Source organism: Chiloscyllium plagiosum, chromosome 26, assembly GCF_004010195.1.
Source record: "Chiloscyllium plagiosum isolate BGI_BamShark_2017 chromosome 26, ASM401019v2, whole genome shotgun sequence".
NCBI classification, from domain to species: Eukaryota; Metazoa; Chordata; class Chondrichthyes; order Orectolobiformes; family Hemiscylliidae; genus Chiloscyllium; species Chiloscyllium plagiosum.
In genome coordinates this window covers 10762366-10774008 of record NC_057735.1, presented here as the reverse complement: position 1 = coordinate 10774008, position 11643 = coordinate 10762366, and the positions used below count along the sequence as shown (strand labels likewise).

Sequence of the window (11643 nt, the reverse complement as noted above, 5' to 3'; positions counted from 1 at the left end):
CACACACATACACATCCATGCAGACACACACAGCCACACATATACACACACAGATACATAGTCACATACAGACACACCCCCACACACATATACACAAACCACCATACACATACACACACCCCACACACATACACAGTCCCATAAAGACACACCCCCACACACACAGCCATACACACCCACACATCCATGCAGACACACTCACAGCCATACACACCCACACATCCATGCAGACACACTCACAGCCATACACACCCACACATCCATGCAGACACACTCACAGCCATACACACCCACACATCCATGCAGACACACTCACAGCCATACACACCCACACATCCATGCAGACACACTCACAGCCATACACACCCACACATCCATGCAGACACACTCACAGCCATACACACCCACACATCCATGCAGACACACTCACAGCCATACACACCCACACATCCATGCAGACACACTCACAGCCATACACACCCACACATCCATGCAGACACACACACAGCCATACACACCCACACATCCATGCAGACACACACACAGCCATACACACCCACACATCCATGCAGACACACACACAGCCTCAATACGTACACCCACACCCACACCTGCACGCACACTTGAAGGCACAGAGCTTCCTGTGATAAGTTTCCGAACACCAAAAAACTCACAGCCAAAGCGAAGGAAAGCCTCTCTGCTTATGACGGTCCCAATTGAGTTTGTTGCCAGACATTGATAGGATCCAGGGTCTTTGGACCGCGTTGGGTTACTGATCACCAGATTCCCTCCAATCAGACTGTAACGGCTGTCTCTTTCAATGTTAATATTGGTGCCGTTTACCTTCCAGCTGCCAGGACACAATCAAACTTAATCACTGGAATTATTGTTACAATGAACAAGAGATAGTCTACAAAAAATCTTATACATTTTATTCAATTATTACAAAATTACAAAGAACTCTATCCATGGAGTTTCATGAAGCTAAACCTATTCCAATGTAACGGTGGTATTTCACATATGAATTGGTTAAATGCATTCCAATTCATCCCATTATGTAGGATTCTAGTGGATGAAATTACTTTCCATTTCAGAAAGCTCTCGATGGAGATAAAACACATTTACAGAGAAAAGTAAGTCAGGAATTGATCTCGGTTTACAAAGATTCTGCAAAGTAGAGACACAAATGCAGATGGATAGCGTCTGACTGCAGAAAGGTGCCAAAACATTTCATGCCCATTCAGTAGCTTTGCAGCAGCGAGAGTATTGCTGGCCAGGCAAAGCCAGCAAAGCTCTTTGTAAATACAGCCACAGATCCCATCAAGCATGTTCCAGTACTTGGGTGGGTCTGGGTTGGTGCACATCCATTGTAATGGAGACAAGCAGAGGTTACAATAAGATTCTCTCTAGTTGTAATGGACAGTGAATCTACAGAAAGGGAACGAATGGAAATAGAACTCAGGTACAATGGGAAGGAGACGAGTAAGGGACTGGGAGTTATGTGGAGGATGGGCTTCCCGCACGGCAGGGTGAATTTCAGCTGGGAGCATGGTTTCACTCAACCTCTTTAACTTGTCGGGTGACAGCTCTCTCGTTAGACAGAAGAGTTCCCATCAGTTCACAGGAAAGAGCCATCTTCAGTGAAGAAATGGGTGGGGGGGGGGGGGGCGCAGTGAGGGACAATAGATTGTCCCAAACTCAGGGATCTGAGGTTCCGCTGGAGGCAGGGTTGACAGTTTGTGAGACAGTTGGGGTGGGGGCGGGATGCGTGCAGGGAGGCATGTTGGACATGACTGAGAGGTAAAGTGTTGGAGGAGGACTTCCAATGGTTGCAGGGAGATCCCGAAAGCAGGATGTTGGCATTGCTGGTTCCGCCAGAATTTATTGCCCGCCCTTAATTGCCCAGTGGGCAATTCAGAGTCACTCACATTGCTGTGGAGTTACTTGTAGGCCAGATTGGGTGGGGATGGCAGATTTTTTGAAGTGCATAGTGAACCAGACACAGTTTATAGAGTCATACAGCATTGAGAGAGGCCCTTTGGCCCATCATGTCTATACCAACCAATAAACACCAAACTACACTAATCCTGCACCTGGTTCACAGCCTACCATAGCCTGGCACAGTTGTTTCTGACAATTTATAGATGATCATACAGTAGCCTTTCGGCTAGCTTTTACCTCCAAATTTTATTAAATTAAATTTTACCATTTGCCATGATGGGAATCAAAACCGTGCCCTCAAAGTATGACCCTGGGGTTCGGATTGCTTGCCACTATCATTACGGGCTTCCCCATAACAAGATTAATCCGTCACGCCACAGACATCTCCCTCATTCTGCTGATTCTGAGTAATGGCACTAATTGTTCACTTGTATTGGGTCAATATGCGCTTGGCCCGCCTACACTTCCGCTGAACCGTCATGAAGCGAGTGCCATGTGAGGTACAGATGGTACCTTGCCCACACCCACAGATTCACCGCTTGGTTACCCGGCAAGGGTCGGCCTGGAGGAGTCAACCCGAGAGTTTTTGCAGAGGATCAGTGAACGTGAGTGTAAAATGGCAATGATCAGTACGTGGGAGTGCAGGCTCCAAGAATGAAGGTGAGCGAATGGGAGTGCAATATGCATTCACACTGGGGATATTAAACTTGGACACCCTGACACTGTGGCTGAGTGTCTAATTTTGCTCAACTGTGAGTCTATAAAGACTTTGGGAAGTTTCATAGATTATGGTACCATCGAACTAAAATGTTGTGTTAACAATTATGTAATAATTAACTATGACAATTAAAATGAAACTACCTAATCACCACCCCTTGACATTTCAATGGCGTTACCATCATTGGAACCTACAGTATTAACAATGACCAGAAACTCAACCAGATTCACTATATAAACACAATGTTTACAAAATCAGGTTGGAGGATAGATTGAGTGAATCCTTAGAAGAGTATAAAGGAAGTAGGAGTATACTTTAGAGGGAAATCAGGAGGACAAAAAGGGGACATGAGATAGCTTTGGCAAATAGAATTGAGGAGAATCCAAAGAGATTTTACAAATATATTAAGGACAAAAGGGTAACTAGGGATAGAATAGGGCCGCTCAAAGATCAGCAAGGTGGCCTTTGTGTGGAGCCACAGAAAATGGGGGAGACACTAAATGAATATTTTGCATCAGTATTTACTGTGGAAAAGGATATGGAAGGTATAGACTGTAGGGAAATAGATGGTGACATCTTGCAAAATGTTCATAAGACAGAGGAGGAGAGGGTCATGACCCTCTTGCATAGATAACGAAGGACACCACTTCGACTGGGACAACACATCCATCCTAGGACAAGCCAAACAGAGACACACGAGAATTCCTAGAAGCATGGCATTCCAACCGGAACTCTATCAACAAACACATCAAGTTAGACCCCATCTACCACTCCCTGAGAAAAAGTACAGTAAATGACTCCACCACAGAAAATGACATCACCAACCCAAAGAAGCCCAAACATTTAAATAGAAAGCAGGAATTATCAGCAGTGCTTTGTCTGGAGGCCCACTGAAGATGTTACCTAGTAGGGTGACGGAATGTCTGGAATGCCTGACCTTCCAGCCCAGCGAGCAAACCTACATCCAGAACCTCAACCAGAGTTACAAATCTTCTCAAAACTTGCTTTGCACATTCTTCCCATGTCTGCGTGAGTTTCCTCCCACATTCCAAAAGATGTGCAGGTCAGGTGAATTGGCCATGCGAAATAGCCCATAGTGTTAGGTGCATTAATTAGGGGTAAACATAGGGTAGGGGAATGGTCTGGGTGGGTAACACTTCAGAGGGTTGGTGTGGACTTGTTGAGCCGAAGGACCTGTTTCCATACTGTAGGGAAATTAATACTGCGTCAAGTAACTCATCTCCTGACTCCTCAAAGCCTCTCCACCCTCTACAAGGTACAAGTCAGGAGTGTGATGGAATACTCCCCACTTGCCTGGATGGGTGCAGCTCCAAGAACACTCAAGAAGCTCAATACCATCCAGGACAAAGCAGCCCCCATTTGAGAGGAACCATGTCTGCTCCACCACTGGTGCTCAGTAGCAGCAGCGTGTACTATCTACAAGCTGCTACGAGCTACAAGATAGATGCACCAATGATCCTTAGACTGCATCTTCCAAATCCATGACCACTTCCATCCAGAAGGACAAGGGCAGTAGATACACAGGAACACCATCCCTTGCAAGTCCCCTTCCAAGCCACTCAGCATAATGACTTGGAAATATAATCACTGATCTTTCACTGTCACTGGGTCAAAATGATGGAACTCCTTCCCTAACATCATTGTGGATCTACCTACAGCAGGTGGACTGCAGCGGTTTAAGAAGGCAGCTCACCACGATCATTTCAAAGCGCAGTTAGGGACGGGCAGTAAATACAGGCCAAGCCAATGATGCCCATGTCCCCACGAGTAACTAAATAAAAAACTTGTTTTGCTTGATAAGGGTATAAAAGAAATGGAGCCAAGGCAAATCAATGGGTTGAAGGTGTAAATCAGCCAACACTCATTCACTGATGGGACAGGCTTGAGGGGCTGAATGGCTTCTGCCAGTTCCTATAATATGGAACCACACTATCTTATAAATGAAATTATTTCCCATGTAAGCAATCTCAACAGGTAAGAACATTATTTGCAAACTAACAGCTCTGCTCAAACAGCCCTGGTTCAGGGCTACGACTCCTTGAGTGAGTACTACCTGTATTTCGGATGTGGGTTGGCTCGGACGTGGCAGTTCAATGTCACCTTCCCTTCTGTTGAACCTTCAGGGTACAGGGTGTTTTTTGGCTGCTCTTCAAATACTGGTCCAAAATCCCCTTTCACGCTTTGAGCAGCAACCCAGTCTGTAACAGGGAAACAAAACACATCAATTCTCAATCTGTCGGCATTGTGTTTGTAGCTTTCCAGCTCCTTTGACACAGCTCACTGCTGTCCCAGGAGCAGGAACGTTTTGGTAAACCTTTTGATGAATCTCCGCATCAAAACAGTGGCTTGAAAATGGACCATGGCGTAGTGGAAGCTTTTGTGAAGGCAGCAAATTGTTATGATTTGGGATATACTGTTGGGAAGCTCGTGGAAACAGATTCTAATAGTAAACATGGAAAGACAGTTGTACGCATATGGGAAGGGGAAAACCTGCAGGACTCTGGGGAGGGAGCTAGGATGGTCGGATTGAATAGGCAAATCAGTCAAACAGCTGACACAGGCACAAGGAGCTGAAAGGCTTCCTCTGTATTATCTGATGCTAATGTGTCTCCAGGTGATGCTGGTTATTTGGCATTTGTAGCAAACACTAGGCTGTAGTTTGACATCTCTGAAATTTAACACAAGGCTAAAATATTTATGGAGGATGGATTGATTTTCCGTCTACAGAATGACCAGGAATCGAGGGAAAACTACAGAAATCACAGATGCATTTCTCCAAGGTTTGTGCTGATCTGGTATCAAAGGTTTAATGGAATTTAGGGGGGAACACTGAAGGGGAGAGCCCTTCATTCCTGATGATAGGCTTTTGGCCGAAACATCGATTCTCCTGCTCCTCCGAAGGTTGGAGCTGGGGTGAGGTGGGGGAAGGGGAAATGAGGAAACTGGTAAGAGCTTCAGGGCAGCGGAGATGACCTGGGGGTTGCAGTGAGAGAGAGACTCACTGAGATTCTTGTCAAGAGAGGAGGAGAACTTCAAGGCAGGCATCCTTGCAAGAAGATTCGCAGTAAGGTTAAAATCAACTCGGTAAAAACAAGGACTGCAGATGCTGGAAACCAGAGTGTAGATTAGAGTGGTGCTGGAAAAGCACAGCAGGTCAGGCAGCAACCTTCCAGCTCAGCACCATCCCCATGACCTGTCCTACCTGCCTATCTTCCTTTCCACCTATCTACTCCACCCTCCTCTCTGACCTATCACCTTCATCCCCACCTCCATTCACTCACTGTACACTTTGCTACCTTCCCCCACCCTCCTCTCTGACCTATCACCTCCATCCCCACCCCATTCACCTATTGTACTCGATGCTACTTTCTCTCCACCCCCACCCTCCTCTCATTTATCTCTCCACTCTGCAAGCCCCCTGCCTGTATTCCTGATGAAGGGCTTTTGCCCAAAACGTTGATTTTCCTGCTCCTCGGATGCTGCCAGTCCATGGCCCAAATGGCCTGTTTCCACATTGTAGGGATTCCAAAGTTTGCAGTTGAGTTTGAACGGAGAACCATACTAGACTCAGAATGTTGACTCTGTTTTCTCTCCACAGATGCTGCCAGACCTGCTGAGTTTCTCCTGTCAGGAATGAAGTGAAGAGCGTGAGGGTGTCCCTGGGCAGGCTATAGGAAAGAGAGTAATAGAATCCCTGCAGTGCAGATAGAGGCCATTCATCCCATTGTGTCTGTGCAGATCGTCTGAGGAGCATCCCACTCAGATCCGTCCCCAACGCCACTCTCCTCGTAACCCTGCATTTCCCTTGACAATCCGCCTAGCCTGCACAGCCCTGGAAAGTATGGACAACTTAGCATGGCCAATACATCTATCCTGCACATCTCGGGGAGGAACCCAGAGCCAACCCACGCAGACACAGAGAGAACGTGTGAACTGCTCACAGTCACCCGAGGCTGGAATTGAACCCAGGTCCTTGGTACTGTGAGGCAGCAGTGTTAACCACTGAGCCACCGTGCTGTCCCATAAGAGGTACAGATATAGTATAGATATTCTTTACACAAGTATGGTTACGCACTGGCACTTGAGGAGTAGAATCCAATACGAACTTAAGCCAATGGTCTCCGAGCATAGGTGAGCCCCTGCTGCAAATTATTATGTGCAATCAAAGATGACACAGATCCCAAACGATAGGTTTTTGAGATTCCTGACTGATGACTGCAGTGGGACAAGAAAAGAGTTACAATCCAAGATAAACCGATTCTTCCATTGCCGTATAATGTTGAATCTGTAGGGGAGATAAATTAGGTTTGTTTGATGTACTGGAAGCAAATATAGGGTGAATGTCTTGAGCAAGCCACAGCCTAAAGGAACTGATCACGGCACATTACCCACAATGAAATATTCATAGCAAATCTATTTAGTTGAGCTCCAAAGATGTCAGGACATCTGAAAGTCATATTAATTGTACTGTCTTATTGAGACAAGCATGCTGTAGAACATGCAGAGATAATACAAACAGCAGACAAAACATGAGGGGTTACAAACACACAGGGAGCACACTTTGCCCAATTAAACATTAAGTGGACTTTTCTACCTAATTGGGATAAAGTGAGGACTGCAGATGCTGGAGAGTCAGAGTTGGAAAGCATGGCCCTGATAAAGCACAGCAGGTCAGGCAGCATCCGAGGAGTAGGAGAGTCGACGTTTCGGGCATCAGCCCATCATCAGGAATGAGGGAGAGAGAAAAGGGGGTGAGAAATAACTAGGGACATGGGGATAGGGCTGGGGGAAAAAGTAGATGGGATGGCAATAGGTGGATGCAGGTGGGAGGTGATTGTGATAGGTTGGTGGGGAGTGGGGAAGCGGAGAGATAGGAAAGAAGATGGACATGTAGGACAGGTCAAGAGGGCGGTGCCAAGTTGGGGGGGTTGGATCTGGGATGAAATGAGGGATGGGTAGATTTGGAAACTGTTGAGGTTAGTATTGGTTGAAGGGTCCTGAGGTGGAAGATGAGGCTTTCTTCCTCTATTCAATGGGTGGCTTTGAATTGGTGGTGGAGGAGGCCAGGATTTGCAAGTCCTTGTGGGAGTGGGAGGGGGAGTTGATGTGGTTGGTCACAGGGTAGTAGGGATGGTTGATCCGTGCAAACCAGAGATGTTCCCTGAACCACTCGGCGAGTTGGCGCTTGGTCTCCCCGATGTAGAGGAGACCATGTAACTACCAGGAATGAAATCCACCATAAAGAAAGAAAGATTTGAAATTATAGTGTTATTCATAATCACCGGGTTTCCAATGTGTTTTATCGCCAGTTAATTACTTGTTTTATGAGGTGCAATCACTATCATAGTGGAGTAACCACAGTAATCAAAGCAAGCTCCCACAGATAGCAATGTGATATTGACCAGATAATGTGTGTTACTGATGTTAATGAAGGGACACATATAGTCCACGACACCATGAAAATTCCTTCTCTCATTGGAAGTTAGTGTTATGGTGTTACATTTATCTGAGAGGGCAGATGGAGCCTCAGTTTAGTATCGCACTGAAAGATAGAACCTCTGGCAGTGTAGCACTCCCTCAGTAGTGCACTGTAATGTCATCCTGGATTCGGAGGTTAAGTTCAGGTGCAGGATTTGAACTTACAGCTTTAGACTCACAACTGCAAGATAAGTTGTCATATTTTTAAAAAAATCATTCTGGGGATGTCAGCATCACTAGCAAGATTTACCAATGTGAGAAGTAACGAGTCTTTGAGAAGGTCACCTTTTGGTAGTCCTTAGTGGTAGGTGTTCCAGGATTTTGACCCGGTGACAATAAAAGAATGATAATATGTGTCAAATTTGGGAAGGGTATTTGACCTAGAGATGAATTTGGAGGCGATGGTGTTTCCATTTTGCTACTTCCCTTGCCCTTCCAGGTATTGGATATTATAGGCTGGAGAAGTAATTATAGGCTTTTGCTTGACATAAAGGTACATCCTGCAAATCACCAGAAAAAGGAGACATTTTATTCCAAGCTCTGTCACAAATAGCTTGCATGATGCATCATCAGCACAATTCTATCTTATTTTCTATGTTCTAGTAGCTTTCCACTTTCCTATACTTCAACCTCATTGTAAACCTGTCCTCAATTCTGATGTCTTGCACATCCCTGATTTCCATCACTCCATCATAAGTAGCTGTGCTGATAGTTGCCTTGGACCTGAGCTCGACAATTGCTTCTCCCCCACTCTGTTTTCTTTTAAGACAATCCTCAAACGAACAGCTGAGAATCACGCTTTTGTGTATTGCCACATGAGTACTTCAGCCTGTGATGTATCAAAGGAAAACTGTGTGGAAAAGAGTGATTTGGAATAAATAGCTCCTTTTGAAGAGCCACCGTTAGAGAAGGACAATAGCTTTCCCCTGTGTGCAATTTCCATGATTTAAGAACTCTGCTATTCATTGCATAAAACCTAACAGATGAGCTCGAAGCCAAGCCAAGAAAGCAAGCTGATATCGAATAATATAATTTGTACTTTTGTAGAGATTCATCACATTGGACTGCCTCAAAGTGCTTCAGGTACAATCAAGCATTGTCAACAAACAGTGACTAATAACATATTAATAAGTGTACCATTATGCAACATTTATATCCCAAACCAGGCAACAGGATGAATAGCCAGCTAATGTATTTTTCACTGCTAATTGTTGAAAGTGGAATTTAAACTGGGATATCTTTGTTAAGTAATGCCAGAGGAATTCTTAACATTTACTTGGAATATCAGAATAGGTCTTGGTTTAATGTTTAATTTTAAGGGACCACACTTCTGACAGCGCCTGCATCCTATGAATGAAGATTGAGAATTAAAACAGAACAAGAACAGTGTAGCACTGCCTGAATCTCCAAACCACATAATGGTGAGAGAGAACTCAAATCTGCAACTTGAAGACCCGGAAATGTGATTTCTGTCAATTGAGATAAGGTGCCTTCAACATTTTATGTTACTACATTGTTACTACAGAGAGTTAACTTCACTGGAGTGTTCAGCTAAAACAGCAGCAAAATGTTGGACATTGAACTCAGATTTAAAACAATGAGAGTTATCAACCTCATTCAATGTTACTGTACACCTTTAATGCAAGACTTGTTTCCATTCAGTATACACAGCAGGGGGTTTAACTAAACACTAATGTCATTGTTGTAGCTCCTGTACCAAGACAAAGAGATTTTCATTTAAGAAGATTGTTCTTATTATCAAACAACGTGTACCTTGAAATGAGGGGAGGGATGAAATGCTGCTTTTGTTCTGATACTCAGAACAAACCCATAAATTTTAAAAATTCTTATCAAAATCCAATAAGTTTCAATTAAATCGCACTGTGAGAACTGATAAAACCGTCAGGAAAAGTTAGAATGGAAAGAGGAGTTGTTTTCCTTCTTCCCTACTCTTTAAGGTTTCAGACATGAATGAGACACAGCAAAAAAGAGAGAAGGAGCAAGAACACAACGGAGTTGGAGCGATGGGAGAAAGAAAGGCAGTGGGATAAAAAGAGACAGAGAGAAAGAAAGAAAGATGGAGGAGAGTGTGATAGGGAGAGAAACTCATTTGTAAATGAGATCAACTCTTAAGAGAGGCAGATCTGTGTATCTCATTATGTTTTATGGCACTAACAGCAGGGAATTGATTGCGTCTCAAACTGTGTTCAGTATATTCATGTCCTACATTTTACAAAAGACTAATTTGTTAGTTTATGAACTTTATCTTGCTACAGTTCCCCCTTTGACAAGACAGAAGGAAGTATGTACTAGGGGGTTCGTTAGCTTAGTTGTCTGGCACGTTGGTTTACGGTCTACAGGGATGCCAATAACGTGGGATTGCTACCCTTTCTGGCTGACGGCACCATGAACGCCCGACCCTTTCAAACTCACCCTTCACCTGAGGGACGATGACCCTCAGATTAAATTCAACACCAGTTGTTTCTCTGTGTCTCTCTCTGTAATGAGAAATCAGCCCATGTTCCTCTGGGATAATGGCAACTGTCATTTCTGTCTGTACAAGATCATGCTTTCAGAAATTCCAACGATAGATCTTTCCATTACGATCTCTGAGTCATGTTCTTGTTCAACAAGACATCGATGCATTCCAGGTCATTGTGATCATGAATCCTGTCTATCGGGGTGTCAAGTGAGGTCAAACTCAATGATTATCAACTGAGTTTACAACCTTCATGCATGTTGAAAACATTTTTGATTCACTTTTAAATGATCATTTGCCATTTGTGAGGAGTGTTTTAAATAGAGTTCCTCAGTGAGGAAGCAGTGGGTGATTGTGTTAAAAATGAAAATACAGTGGATGCTGGAAATTGAAATAAAAACCTGAAAGAAAATGGAAAATGCTGGAATTCCCCAGCATTAGTGAAGAAAGAACTGAGTCAAAATCTTGAGGCAAAAATAACTTACCCAGTTCTGAAAAACAATCATACCAGACTTAAAATGTTAAGTCTGTTTTTCTCTACAGATGCTGCCAGACTTGCTGAGTTTCTTCAGTGTTCCCTGTTTTTACTTAAGGTGCTGACTGAAATCTTCAACACTAAAGACCCTGATTCAATATTATCTAATCTGGCTGTGCGCCAATTACAGAGGAACCTCGATTATCTGGACGAGATGGGTGGGCACTATTTCGTTCAGATAATTGATTATTTGGTTAATCAATTCAGTCCTTTCCTTCAGGGCTTGGAGGTTTCTATTAAGTCTGCTCCCTGTTCAGGAGACTAGCAGCAGCACAGCGCGCGTGAACTCTCGCCCGTCCCTAACACCACCCCTCACCAGCCCCCAACACCGACCCTCCGCCTGCTCCCCCGTCCGCCCCCAAACCCGTTCAACACCGCCCGCCACTGCCCACCCCCAAAGCCCGTCCAACACCACCCCACCCGCCCCCAACACCGCAGTTCCGCCCGCTCCCCCGTCTGCCCCCACACCCC

At 44.7% G+C, this 11643-nt stretch overlaps 1 protein-coding gene across 2 annotated transcripts in view; it reads right to left on the bottom strand.

Moving 5' to 3' along the window:
- cntn2 (contactin 2) overlaps window positions 1–11643 on the bottom strand; it is a 226451-nt gene that overhangs the window by 115328 nt on the left and 99480 nt on the right. For both annotated transcript variants that reach the window (XM_043716481.1, XM_043716479.1), the window contains 2 exons: window positions 4734–4878; window positions 675–850 (listed from right to left, as the gene is read on the bottom strand). In XM_043716481.1, coding sequence (XP_043572416.1) covers window positions 675–850; window positions 4734–4878 — 321 coding nt within the window. The remainder of the gene's footprint in view (window positions 1–674; window positions 851–4733; window positions 4879–11643) is intronic.